General features: G+C 40.8%; 2 protein-coding genes across 3 annotated transcripts; both read left to right on the forward strand.

The window, feature by feature from the left end:
* The first annotated feature begins 4,242 nt into the window (after nt 1–4,242).
* On the forward strand, nt 4,243–6,401 carry LOC144694170 (transcription cofactor HES-6-like). The gene is made up of 4 exons (XM_078564522.1): nt 4,243–4,973; nt 5,063–5,158; nt 5,276–5,354; nt 5,644–6,401. The coding sequence occupies exons 1-4, from the start codon at nt 4,911–4,913 to the stop codon at nt 6,123–6,125; spliced, it is 720 nt and encodes a 239-aa protein (XP_078420648.1). The 5' UTR covers nt 4,243–4,910; the 3' UTR covers nt 6,126–6,401.
* A 5,345-nt stretch (nt 6,402–11,746) lies between these two features.
* LOC144693722 (transcription cofactor HES-6-like) lies at nt 11,747–13,711 on the forward strand. Of its 2 annotated transcripts, none has more exons than XM_078563658.1 (4): nt 11,747–11,948; nt 12,060–12,146; nt 12,236–12,317; nt 12,495–13,711. In XM_078563658.1, exons 1-4 carry the CDS (start codon nt 11,868–11,870, stop codon nt 12,947–12,949), a joined length of 705 nt encoding a protein of 234 aa, XP_078419784.1. In that variant the 5' UTR covers nt 11,747–11,867; the 3' UTR covers nt 12,950–13,711. The 2 variants fall into 2 exon arrangements, with proteins under 2 accessions (XP_078419784.1, XP_078419785.1); XM_078563659.1 differs by having other exon boundaries at nt 12,501–13,711.
* Nucleotides 13,712–14,488: the final 777 nt, after the last annotated feature.

Consider the following 14,488-nt stretch of genomic DNA (forward strand, 5'->3'; position numbering starts at 1 on the left):
CTGTGGCTAGCCCATTATAGAAAATGGTCAATTTTCATTTCCATGGAAATCAGGTCATTTTTATAATGGGTGGAAAAATGGTTTTCATATCTCTCTATGGCCTTACCTCTTCCTATCTCTGTAATCTGAGATATCTACAATCTTCTAATTCGGGCCTCTTGTTCATCCTGATTGGTGGCTGCACCTTCAGTTGCCTAGGCCCTAAACTCTGGAATACCCTTCCTACACTTTTCCTCCTCTCTAGCTCGCTTTCCTCCTTTAAGACACCCCTTAAAACCTACCTCTACGAGCAAGCTTTTGTCATCTCTCCTAATATCTCCTAATGTTGCTCAGTGCCATACCTTGTTTTGTAATATTCTTGTGAAGCACCCTTAGGATATTTTCTTATGTTAAAGATGCTGTATAAAAATAAGTTGATGTTATAAATATGGAAGACCCACGATGCCAGTTTTATTCCCAGGAATGTGACAATATTTGGTGGGATCCCCAGGCGTGTTTAAATATATGTTGAGCGCTGGCATACAAACTTACTGTTTTACAAAAAGCTGCATTTTTTTTGCCGAATTTCACATATTGCAAACAGAAGAGTAATGATGGGGCCAGTTTTCCAAACTGCTCCGCTTTAGCAGGGCTTGGGCTGCAGTGTAAAAGTAGCATTCAGGTGTTTGTTTCAATCTCTGATCTCCTTCATTGTAACAATGTTTTTTTGGAGGGGCGGGGGACGGGCTTTGCGGGACTGCTTTCCGAATAGGGAAGCAAGACTTGGCTTGGAAGGGCCAGTAGGGAATCACATGCCAGGACCTCACTTTACAAAATGCTGACTGGCCAGCTGTGTATTTCCAGCATTCTTCGTTTGTTCCCCAGCAACTGGGATTCGCTGTGCACACAGTTAAAGATTCCCGAAAAGAGAGTGATTACCCTTGGACCACACATAGAACAGAGCAACTGTTCCCATTTCTGGGCCATTAGACACTAAAATCGTAACAATTGAGTTGATTTAAAAGTGTTAGATTCAATTAACATTTTAACCCATATAATCATTACACAGGATCCCCTGGTTTTCGTTGACATATGTTAATATGATCCACTACTGTCAATTTCTGGGGAAAAAATGCTGTTTTTGCTCATAAGAAAGAGAATGAAGACGCTGGGCACGTGTTGATCTGATCCGATGGAATGAACGAATTCAACATAAAAGCGGCAGGGTCCTGTCTTTAATCGTGTTGTTCAGTCTTGTGCGGGGCGTTATGGTAAAACCCAATGAGGATCAATTCATGGAGAACGAGCGTTAACGCGTTTAGAAAAGACCTGCAGTGTAACCTTCAGCTTCTGGGCGTGGGAAGGATTTCGAACAATGCCGGGTCATGAGATGTCGTATCGCACAATCCCACCGTCTAAAAAGGATGTTGCGGGATGTTCCCTGCACTGCCTTTTAAAAGCACTTTGTGCACCCTCCGTGGGAATCTATTGCGACAGATGGGAAAGGGGCGGATTTCTTGAATGCATTAGCTATAAACGAGCCCAAGGTACAACGACCTACTGGGGGAAAAATATAGGACTCAGAAGGGTCTCAGCGATGGGTTTTTACTGCCGTTGTATCACATGCGTTAAATTTGATGAATAACAAAATTAACGTGTGTTGGAGGGCAGCATTTCAAAACGAGAACCAGCCCATTTAGGAGGCTCTTTTTTCATACCATGAGTAGAGTTAGTGGAAATCTGGAACTCTTTCACTGTACGAGGTTGAGGAGATTTGGACAGTTGGATACTTTTAAGACTGACTGATTTTTGTTATTAGGTGGGTAAATGGTGTGGAGACTTAGATCAGCCAATGGGGAGCGAACTCGATGGGCTGAATGGCCTACTCTTCCACTTCAGTTAAGGCTGGAAGAAATAAGTCATTTTTTAATATAATTTGGCATCATCCGAATATTTAGGTAAATGGTGTCTATGGTCCGTAACATGTGACGCAAGGATAATATGACTGATCTCTCCTGAAGTAAAAGGCGCTAAAAAAAATCCATTAAAATATAAAATTAAAGAAGTCGACTGGATTGAGTAAATACGAACATGTAATTGTCGAAAGCCGCTGGAGTGATGCAAGAGTGTACCGGTTGCCATAGTGATTAAACTGGTGTCACGCCATCTGGAAGGATTCACCTTATGGTCCACATCCACTCCGCTGCACAGCACTGTCTCCGCAGTTAATCTGGACGGTTGTTAGGAAATATTGTGAAAGGAGGTTATTGTTCTGAAGAATTTCCCACGTTCGTTCATGCGCCTGGCAGTCGCGTGTCTTAAGGCAAACACGACCGCTGCGAAGTATTTCAAAAGAGAGAGAGAGAGAGAGAAAAGTTTGCAGTGAATGAATGGGCATCTGCCTCAGTATCTGGTTCACAGCCCAGCTCCTCTACAAAACACTTCCAGCCGCGTCAGGGAGTGTGATGGACATTTTTTTAAAGTTCTGGTTAAAAACAAAAATGCATGCTTACAGCCACGGAGAGATTCACTACTGCTTATAATGGTCAGATTAACCTTCTGTTCTGAGGAACTGCGCCTATTAAATGAAACCGATAACCTGGAAAGGAATTGTGGTTTGAATATTTGAATACACGTTGTTGCCGTCTTAGAGTTTAAAATCCAAGTGCTGTATTTGACATGAGTAATGTACATACAGGAGTAGGCCATTCAGCCCCTTGAGCCTGCTCCGCCATTTAATAAGATCATGATAGAAATCTGTATGCCATCTACCCCCTCTAACTTATCACCCTTTTGCTTACCAAGAATCTATCCACCTCTGCCTTAAAAATATTCAAAGTCTCTGCTTCCACCACCTTTTCAGGAAGAGAATTCCAAAGACTCAGGACCCTCTGAGAGAGAAAAAACACCTCATCTCTGTGTTAAATGGACGATCCCTTATTTTTAAACAGAGGCCCCTAGTTCTAGATTCTCCCACAAGAGGAAACATCCTCTCCACATCCACCCTGTCAAGACCCCTCAGGATCTTATACGTTTCAATCAAGTGGCCTCCAATTCTTCTAAACTCCAATGGATACAAGCCTAGCCTGTCCATCCTTTCCTCATAAGGTAACCCGCCCATTTCCAGGTAATAGTCTGGTGAAAACAATGTAAAGTTTTAAAGATACAACTCGTAGTGTGACCTATTCAGTTTACAAACTATTCCTCCTTAAAAATCGTGTTTTCAAATTATAACAAGGATAACCCCCCCCCCCCCCGCCCCCACAGCTGCATCGTTAATGATTTTTGGCAAAAAATGGTGCAGTTCCACACGATTTTCTTAACAAATACAACAGGCGGATGAGTAGGCAGTGGGCAGGGGCGGTGTTTGGAATTAACTGAAATTTGAATGCTTACACATAACAAATATTACAGCTGTTCATTGTAATGCCAGAATGCAAACTTTAAAAAAACAGGGTCAAAATACACAGGGCATTTCAGTATGTGTTTTTATCTACAAGTGCATCATTCCTTCACTCGGACACACAAACTAAAAACCTTTTGCAGTGCTCACCAAAATTACAAGAAAAAAGCAACCAACGAGCAACTTAATCCCACACCAAAATGAGGACGGAGGCAATTAGGATTTACACGGCGTCTTGCTTTACGTCTCACCCCTGCCTGGTTTAACTAGCTTGTTGTCAGAATCGCAGATCCACAAGTGAAAGATTTGCAAAGGGACTAATGGCGAGAGCGCGGCCTCCCGGTACAGACCGTTACACACACGAAGCAGCCGCGAAAACGAGCTGACGTGAAACGCACAAAGCAGCCCGTGGTTTTAACCCGGCCGCTGGGCTTTCTACAAACAAGCACCATCAAAACGCTGTGTTCTCCAGTTAACAGAGAGGAAATTAACTGAGAAAAATCTAAAAAAGATGAATTTCCTGCCAAAAATCGTTGACTCAAAAAAAAATGAAAAAGCAATAATCATTTTAAAATAGCAATTATATCCAATTCTAACCACAAAGCTGTGGTTTATGGGCATTCATTTCAAATGGTTCTCCAATGAGTTGCTAGCAAAAATTCATCGGGTTGATGTAGTTTGCAGCGCATTCTTAATATGGAAATATGTAGGTTTTTTTTAAGTGACACATATGGAAGAGGTCACACTTTAGAACCAAAATGAGTGATTCTCAATCTTAATGAAGAACTGAGTAAAAAGGCCGCAATACATTTATGGTTACAAAAATGAAAGACGCTGATTTTCTATATGGGTCTATCCACAGCATTGTTAAAAGTAAATACATAAACTATTTCAAAAGCATGATACAGTAACGTTCAAGGAAATGCAAAGGATACGAGTTCACTGTACTCCTTTCCATAACGAACTGAGATAAAGTCCTGACAATGCAAACTAGGAAAATGATACAAGCCTAAATAAGAAGTCAAACTAACAGCTGTCAATGGAAAGGGCGGATACATTTCATGTTTTTGTAGTAACAAAATTGACACCATTCACTGCAATGAAAAGGTACGGGGTTCTCAGGTGTAACAGGAGTACCACCGTTTCATTTCTCACTGCGAATCAAATCCATGGGAATGTAGGGAGAGGTGATTTGAAGAGTCATGCGAACTGCTCCGAGTGCTGAAGGAAAGATAAGATTGGGCTGGAAGAGATTCCTGGCCTTAGCCATCTGTCGCTCTTTGGGCGGGCAGGCTGGCCATTGAGTGCGAGCAGTGAGCTGTCACTGCTGATTGATGGACATTCGCCTCTGGCCGCGACCCCAAGTGTGGGAAAGTGGCTGAGCGGAGGAACTCACGCATTCACATGCTAATTCATGGATATAAATAGAAGTTCAGCAGAGAGCGAGAAGACATCACAGCTTCAGGCAGTCTGAAACTAGCTAGCATCTTGCAGCAAATCTTTCTCCAAGACTGCAGATCGGTGGAAAATGACTGCCACAACTTTTAGCAACAACGTGGAAAAACTCTCCAATGCCAAAGAGGAACGTAAGGTAAGAAAAGTGCGTTGTCAACCAAGTTACTTTTGGAAGCTGGATTTCGCCTTTGGCATTTGCTTATCCCGTTTACTTCTGTCCTGCAGTTAAGAAAGCCTCTCATCGAGAGAAAAAGACGAGAACGGATCAACAACTGCCTCGATCAACTGAAAGAAACAGTAGTTGGTGCCTTTCGCCTGGATGTAAGTGCAAGATTCGCTCTCCTCTTGTTCCTCTGCCTTAAATATTCGCATTGCTGCTGGTATTTATTCAAACTGATAGAAGGGAGAATATAACAACATCTGTTCATTATTTTATAGCAATCAAAACTTGAAAAAGCAGATATCCTCGAGATGACAGTCAAACATCTTCAGAATGTTCAAAACAGCAGGATGATTGGTGAGTTTTACTTCAAAATCTGTTATTTTTGCTGATATTCGGAGTAAAGTATAACAACAAAAAGACGTTTTATGAAGATGGATAGGAAGTGTTAGACATGTATTAAATGTAATCCTATACTATAATAAAGACAACGTGGCGGGGGGGGGGGGGGGTGGATTTCAAATTAGTTCATGCTAATGTATTTTCACCTTTGAATTTGGAGTATCTGCACATATATATAAGATTGTACTATGGGAAGTAAAAAGCGTCCAGTTCACTGATCTAATATTTCCTTGTCTTATTTCAGCCGATTCTAAAATTGGACTGGAGGCTCAGCAGAGATATAGTGCTGGCTACATCCAGTGTATGCATGAAGTTCACAACCTGCTTTTAACCTGTGATTGGATGGACAAAACCGTCGGGGCGCGCTTGTTGAATCACTTACTCAAGTCACTGCCTCGATCCAGCGAAGATTCACGTCAGCCCAGACTGAAGACACCTACAGTCAACCTCCAACCTGCTCAGACTCAGCTCTCGTCGGTGACCCATGGGAACATGCCTTCAGTCAACGCCGCTTCCTCGGGAGCTGTGGATTCATTCCCTCGCTCATCTCCAGACCAAATCTGCAATCCTGGATTTAAAGCGTGCGGGAAAAACGCGGAACAATTTCCAGTTCCTACCGCAAACCTTCAGCAACCTGCCAGCTCGCCTACCCAACAGCTCCAAGAAGATTTGTCCTTCATGCACCATCCATCGGCTGCATCATCAGACGTGTGGAGACCCTGGTGAAGGGACTGTATGACTTTTCTAAATATTAGACTCTCCTTATGTATCTCATAGATATGCTTCTCGAAACACTTCCGGGCAAATCATGTCCCTTATGTGTGCTAAAATCAGGGTACTTCACGCTGAAGGGTGCTTATCCGTAGCCTGTATTGTAGAAGGCGTTTACAATGTTGTATTCAATGAAATACATCTAATTTATTTGATAGAGTTGCTTGCGGGCTTTTTACTTTCCCCTGTGTTATGTTTATATTGCAATTAACGACTTATTAATAAACTTTGAAAATCAGTTTGTGTCTCATTCTGTAACAGGTGTTAAACCCCTGTCGGTCCGTCGTTGCATCAGTTCCAAGCCCAGAACTAACTGACTCTTTAAATACCTTAAGAGAATTCTCTGCTCTCTTATGATGCTGTGAAGTTAATAATATTGGAATCACATATATTACAGGAAACTTACCCTGTAGTTTGACAAAATTTTTTCCTTTATATTGTCATTGCAGCGGAACATTTGAGACTAACAATATGGATGTTATAAAATGTAATCTAATTTTATAGCACTTATAAACATTTACACTGAAGTTTCAAAATGGCCGAATTTACAAATATTTCAGGGCAAAGAGGGACAGTATGGCCTGATTGCATTTTAAATCTGCAACATTCATTTTCAAATAGATTGTATTGGTCATTTGAATCTAACTTTAAACTCAACCAAACAACAACTTCAAAGGCCCTGTGTTAAAATGTACAACGGTAGGAGATGGTGATACTTCAGTCAGCTTGCATTCCAAAGTTTAACAAGAATAGCAAGGATTACTTTTACACAACATGTGGCCCAATTCCGATTATAAAACGGTAGAGGCGCGAAACAACTGAATTCAAGCAGTGGGGCGTTCAGTAAAATGGTAAAATGCGGCAAAGGGAAACGATTGTGCTGCTCATAAACAAACATCAAACAAGTGCTAATAGAGACTTCAGAAGTTTCTCCAATCGTCGTGTAAATGCTTTGTTTTGCTGTGATCTTTGGAGAGTGAAAGCTGTCGCTTTTAGCAGCCGAGACCGGCCAGGCTTTTCTATGACATGGAAACTTGGGAGGGAAGTTTCCCACGGCCTTAAGGCGGCGAACAATTGGGACATAAAACAACTCATTTGTGAATGTATTTAAGATTGCAAGTCCCGCTTTGCCTACCATTTCAGTAACCCTCTTTTGTGCATCAGGCCCCGAATAGAACCCTACCCCCGCCCCCCTCCCCATCATTTACTAAAACAAAACATTTATCCTAATTTTCAGTGCCCATCCTGCCCCGTGCCAAGTACATCAATAGCGGCCACCAATGAGAGAAACCGCTTGGCACCGTGTAGTAGGATCTGCAGAATATTTCTTACTAAGACCAAACACATTCAAGCGGAAAAAGCGATGGGAACAGCGGGTTTAATGAAAATGGTGCCATGTTTTCTATTATAAACGCAACAACTGCAAACATAATTCCTGCGGATGTTTAATCACTCAGATTGCATAGTAATGAGAAATTGTAGAAATGAATCTTTCTTAGATGCAGAGTATTCTCTGAAACGATTTAACGCATAGTCGTTTGGTTTGTTTGAAAAATTTGGAGCTTAACAACCTCGAAGTGCTTAAATGCATTTTTAAAATTCTGGGTTTTCCACATTAAAATATTTCGGACACAGATCCATTTACTTACCTTCGCTTTCACCAGGAGTGCGTCACGAAATACATTTACATTCAAAATGAAGAAGTTCAAAGAGGTTACACCAATTTTAGAAATCTCATTAAGATGCCACCCATCACCCTGGGCATACATGGAAAAACAAACTGTACTGGATGCTGCAAGTCGGAAATAGAAACAGAAAATGCTGGATATTCTCAGCGGGCCTGTCAACGGCCTGAACTGTTAACGATGTTTCTCTCTCCAGCCATGCTGCCGGACCTGCTGAGTATTTCCAGAATAGAACAGCGCTGTGCATCACTGCAGCTAAACTGAGAATTAGCTAAACTAACGGCTTCCCCATATCCTACAGGCCAGGATCAAAATGAGATTTGTCTAGCGTTTGTTCAGATCCTATGAGATTTCTACATCAATGCACATTAGTACATTAAACCCATACATTGAAGAATTTATCACTATAGGAAACATTCAGCTCATAAAAAATATCAAACCAGAAACAGTAATAAATCTAATTGTTTTCAATACTACACATAAACTGCAATAAATCCCTTATCATAAGTAACACCATAAAATATAATCACATATGTAACACAATATTTAAAATAACATGAAGTGAACGGATAGCAAAGTATAAGTGAATGTAGACACATTCTAATTGTATTCTGGTGAAATATGCCCCTGCAAATTGTAGTCACGTTTGATGTATGTAAACACTTTTTTCTTAATCTCGTTCCAGACCTGCCCTTTAAAATGAAAATGCTGGACCACATTATGTGTTTACAGTTCCAATAAATGAGGGTAACTGCCAATTAAAGTTTGCTTTATATCTGTCCAGCGTTTTAATGATAAACGATTGCGATTCAAATCTCTAAAAAGACGGAGGGGTAACAAGTTTATTTTTTAAGGCAGTGTAAAAAGTGAAATGTTCGACAGTATTAACAGAATCATGCGTATCACGAGATTAACGTGTTTCATTTCGGATTTTTAATAATATTGAAGCAAATGGAGACCCCGTTATAGGCCATGAAACGATTAAGCATGAACTGTATCGGTTGACATGTGTTCTGTGATGATATTGTTCTGCTAATTGTGAGTTTGAAATCTCATAGAATATATACGAAACAGTTCCTTTCACTGAACGTGGTTAATCTCATTGAGGATACATTTTGTCTGGAAAGAATCGCTTTGGTGGTTCCAGCACATAATTGAGTTGTCGATAACATCACCGACTTTTCCCTCAATTGTCCTGCGTAATTTTATTTTCTTGAAGAGATATTCAGATATATAATGTCCCGTGATATGAACAGAACGAGAACAAAGTCCACATAGGTGGGCTAATCGCTCGGAACTTTTTGACCATAGTGATTCCATACACGATGTGTGTGAATGATAGAGAGTTGGGGGGAGGCGGAATAAGTGGCCTTGGCCTTGCCCCGCCCTTCCCGTTATGCGAGGCTGGCTTTCCTTGCACATTGTGCATAGTAGGGCAGGATAGAAAAGCTTCCCTGAACAGAAAAATAGTGATCCCTCTTGTCACTGTTGCTTCCAATAAAATACAGAACGCGTCCAACATTCAGTAAAACGACACGAGATAGTTACTTGTCTATGGTAGTATTTCGGGTTTTTATCAGTACATTTTAATTGATATTTTGTTGCAATATTCCTGCAGTTGTGTATAGGTAACAACTTGCTTCTGAACCATTAGATTCTAATCCTGCTCACAGTAAGGGTCAAAGTACAGCGCTTCTCCAAATACTGTATCACCATAATTTTAAAATTCAGATCATTCTCGGAAGGAACCGACACCAACACAGATGCGACATATAAATGGACCAATGTTAGCGAATCACCCCGTTATGCCATCTCTTCCAAGTGTTTGAGAACAGAAAAGAGGCACGACACCGCAGATGCAACTTAGCAGGCATCCCCCGTAACTTATTTGGTGGGAGGCACACAGTTCCCTCTATTATCAGAATTATTTCTCAAGCCAACCATTCTTGAATACTGATGAAATATATTGAAAGCCAGAATCGGGGACGCCTGTTTGGCCTAAACAAAAGATTTCAACGACAGCTGCAAGATTCGCTGACCAGGTTGCATAATGACTGAGCCCAATTACGTTCATGGCAAGCAGCCAAGCTTTTTTTTAAAAAAAATTAAAGCTCCGAATTGCAACCTTCATGCCCGTTGTGGAATTTATTTCATCTCATCACCAACTTCTCGAATCATCGACTGAAAAGCCCATAAAACTAATTACCACTCGAGGCGTTTTACAACCTCTGTTCCTATCGAAGCAAAGCTTTGTTTTGAACAGTACATAATTTGTTATATCTCAGAAAGAGTAACTCAATAAAAAATGTCCCAAGGTTTTAGTCACATTAACCTATCTGATAGTGGGTGGTGCACTAATATTCATTTATTAAGCATTTAAGCGTTTTAAAGCATATACCATGACGTCTGTGCGCCCTCTTTTTTGTGTGCTGCTCGTTTCTATCTATGGACACCCGAAGTGTTTCAGAAGCGCACACATGTCATCAACAATAGAGGGTCTTTCGCTGCGACACGAAACATGTAAAGTGAACATGAACTCAAATCGGCAAGACGTCACATCGCTGATAGAATTCTGCTCAGGATATAAACATATATATTATAAAAGTAGAGCTAAACCATCCCCAGTTGAAGTGACACCCCTTTGATTCTCACCAAATAGCCCCCACCAGAGGATTTAAGCTGCAATGTTAAAGAGGCTGTGTGGTAGAAACACAAAATGAAGGAGCAGCAGACTCTGGGCGAATGCAAAGACATTCCTATTGTATTCCGGTAAAACATTCCCATACAAATTGCAAACAGTCACCTTTGAGGCTATTTCTAAAGTATGCAAAACACTTTTTCTCCTTTTCAGGCGTGTTCTTTAGAGTGAGAATGCTGGCCAATATTGTGTGTGTTTACTATTCTAATAAAACGGGATAACTGCTAGTTAAAAGGGAGAGATTTACATAATTGATCTGACAAGAGTGTAATTTTAAAAATAGGGGATAAATGACTTATGCTGATTACGTATCTAGCAAATCACTTTTGCAGAAACCAATGCAAGAGAAGGGATGGTGGATGTACTTTGGATATAATAAATATGACAGATACACGCTACCAGCAGTAAAAGACGAAAACAAATGAAGCAAGGGCTAACACCTGTCGCTTGCTCTTTAGGGATGGACTAATGCTCTTACTTGATTCATTCTGGCGAGAAGGCTGCAGCTGCTAACTGTCAGCATCATATTACATTTCACCTACATACCCAGAATTTTGCAGGGCAGGGCATAATAAAATCTCTTTTAGTGTTTCACACTTTGCGCCCTTCTCACATCTTTTTAAAAGAGAAAAAATAAGTAGGTGGTTAACGTTAACGCTCAGATATCAACATTAATGACTGTTATTGCTTCACGTTTTATTTGGTTATGGCCTTTTCTTCTGGTGTGGCTGTACCCGTTTATGTGTGGGGCGCTTTCTTTTCCCGACACTTCTGTGGTCCTGCATTGAAGTGTAAAAGCCTAATAAACGATTCCTGTCTGAAAGTGTATCATTTTTATCCAGTAAATAGTTCAGCCTATTTGTTTCTTGTATGGGAATTGACCTGAAATTGATAGTGAACGCTTTGGGGTGCGAGGGCAACGTGGCGTTATTTATAGTATTTTCTCTTTTTTAAAAAAAAAATGTACAATTCTGTTGAGTGCAATTGCATAACAAATAACTTTAAAAGTCCCATTGCTCACGTGGCCAGCCCAGAGCCTGACAGCAGGCAGAGCGCAGCCTTGAGCTCCAGACAAAGCATCGCCTCGCTATTGGATAAGCTAATGACCTGTAGGCGTCCACGGGACGCGCCGCTCCCCAGTCATTCAAATGCAAACGACAGGGTATAAATAGAGAGATTGCCAACGACAGGCTAGAGTGAATAAAAAGGAGGTTGTACGCGTAAGAGCTGCGATCGAAACGTGCTTCGGGTGGGAGGATTTTCCTTTTTTTTTTGCGGGGGGGGGGGAGAAAGGTTGTTGGTCTCCTAAACAACATGGCTCCATCGTGCAAACCCAGCAAGCATGGTTCTGTCAGGGATGAAGGGGACTATTATACAGTCAAAGAAGATCGGAAGGTAAATCGGTGCACTTACAGGAGGCAGCATTAAATCACCGGCTCTTATAATGTACGTGCATTGCAATAAATAGCATTCTAACCCCCGTGCCTCTCCCTATCTTGATTTCAGACTCGCAAGCCACTGATCGAGAAAAAGAGACGAGCCCGCATTAACGAAAGTTTGCAAGAACTGAGACTGATCTTGGCGGATACGGAAGTGAGTTTTTAGTTGTACTGATGGGAAAAAAAAAGTCCTTCAGATTTCAGTTATGATTTAAAAATCTAAAATGTGCTAAATGTTCTCAGCTGCAGTCGAAAATGGAGAATGCGGAGGTGCTGGAGATGACCGTGAAACGCGTCCAAAACATACTTCGCAACAGGAATGTTGGTGAGTACAGTTTGAAATCTCCTCCTGTAAAACAGAAATCAAAGTGTGGAAGCCGCTGCAAGTACACTTATTGCAAATGCTGCTGCACAGCCTTATCCAGGCGACCATTATATTTCAATGGTAACTGTTGCGATGGAAAGTGACTTTTTATTCTCTCCCCTTTCTCCTTCTTGGAAGAAACAGACAGGTTTAACCAGGAAGCGAATGAGAGGTTTGCAGCTGGCTACATTCAGTGCATGCATGAGGTGCATACTTTTGTCTCAAACTGCCCGGGGATCGACTCTGCAGTGGCCGCCGAGTTACTGAACCACCTCTTGGAGTCTATGCCGTTGAGCGAAGATCACTTTCAGGATTTACTGGGCGAATTAATGGCCGAAACTGGCCCCGGTATGTGGCCTGGGCCTGACGATGTGTGCCACTTATTGGTGTCCCCCGGAGGTGGTATCCAAGCCAGCCCCTCAGCGCTGTCTCCTGTGTCCACTGCTTCCAGTGATGACCTGTGCTCCGATCTAGATGAAGCGGATTCGCCTACTGCTGGACAGAGTCCCTTGTTGCAAGAAAAAGTTGATAACTGTAGGACAGAAAGCACGTCCCCTGTAATGTATTCAAAATCAGTCTGGAGGCCGTGGTAACTTACTGGACCCGAGAGAAATAACAAAGCTACCTAGTTTGAATCAGACATTGGTTCTTCCGTTTTAAGAGCCAGTAGCAAGTCATCACTACCTTCAATGAACAATATTGAGTGTATAACAAATGCAGTAATGTGTTTAATGGGGAAATACGGTTAAAGAAGCTGAACGAAAAATAGCACTGGGAATAACACAAAACAATGAATGGGCCGATATCCTATATTAAAGCTTAGCTATTTTAGATACGGTCATGCATTTCTAATGGCATTAGTGTCTCCAGGTAAAGAGGTATTCGGGTTTCTTAGTATCAGAAAAGTGAAACAAAGCGCTTCTATAAAGCACGACATTTAACCGTTTTTTTTACATTTTGGAGTGGAAATATACTCCTGCACACATGAATGAACATGTAAACATTCTACTTCTAGTGGTAAAAAAACACGTTTAATATTCCCTTAAAGGGATTGGTTTGGAGCTAGAATTATTGGTAACAGGGTCCACAGTTTCATCCTTCAGTGAAGGAAGACAGACTGAATTAGAATTGTGCAAGGAAAAAAAAGGTTAGATGTAAATGTTCTTATTAATTCTAGGGGAATGCCTTTAGGAAACATGTACCTGATCCCTGTGCTTCCAAGCACAGTTACATTTGAAATGTTATGCTAGCACATTAACCTGAGTTTTTTAATTGTATGTATATTTGTCTGTCATGTTAGTGGAATTTTGTTATGTTTTGTCATTTTAAATAAACTTTTACCACTTGTTAAAGAATGACTAATTACTAATCTAAAAATACACACTTTGACATCTTTCTATGCTATTGAAGGAAATACAGTTGCAGTGGCTCTTTTGTTATATGCAGAGATATACCACTGTAATTATATAGTCTTGACATTGTACAAGATCCACTATTTGAAAGCAGTTTTGCATTTGCCATGGTTCTCAAGCTAAGCACCAAATTAGAACCATTGTAAGATGCCAAGATGTATATATCTGCACCTGTTTTGGAGCCAAGATATGATTACCATAAGGTACATTTTTCCAACAAGGGTTCAAGTTTAATGTTATTTGCTAAACATAACCACATTTAAAATAAAATAGAACCTAACTATGATGTATAATCAAGTAGGTTATTCAGGAACCAAACAATGTCTAATGAAGAGAAGACAGAATTGTGAAATAATAGGGCTACTATATCATTGAAGCTAGTAAGATGTAATAACCTTTCATTTGAATTAACTATAATTTAGTTGAAATTGTGGAGCAGAAATTCCACTGTAGTTTATCCACATGGGTGTGTACAGTATTTTAGGGTACATTAGTTTTGCCACTTTCACCTCCATGCAAAAGTTTTGGATATGCATTGACATGACCACCTCTCTCAATTCCTCCACTGTTGCTAAATTTCAGATTGTTTAGCTGACATTGAGTACTGGATTAGTGGAAATTTCCTCCACTTAAATATTGGGAAGACTGAAGCCATTGTTTTTGGTAGCCACTCTAAACTCCATTCTCTAGCAACAAACTCCATCATCTCCCTGGCAACAG

The sequence above is a fragment of the Cetorhinus maximus genome, chromosome 19 (genome assembly GCF_964194155.1).
Source record: "Cetorhinus maximus chromosome 19, sCetMax3.hap1.1, whole genome shotgun sequence".
NCBI lineage: Eukaryota > Metazoa > Chordata > Chondrichthyes > Lamniformes > Cetorhinidae > Cetorhinus > Cetorhinus maximus.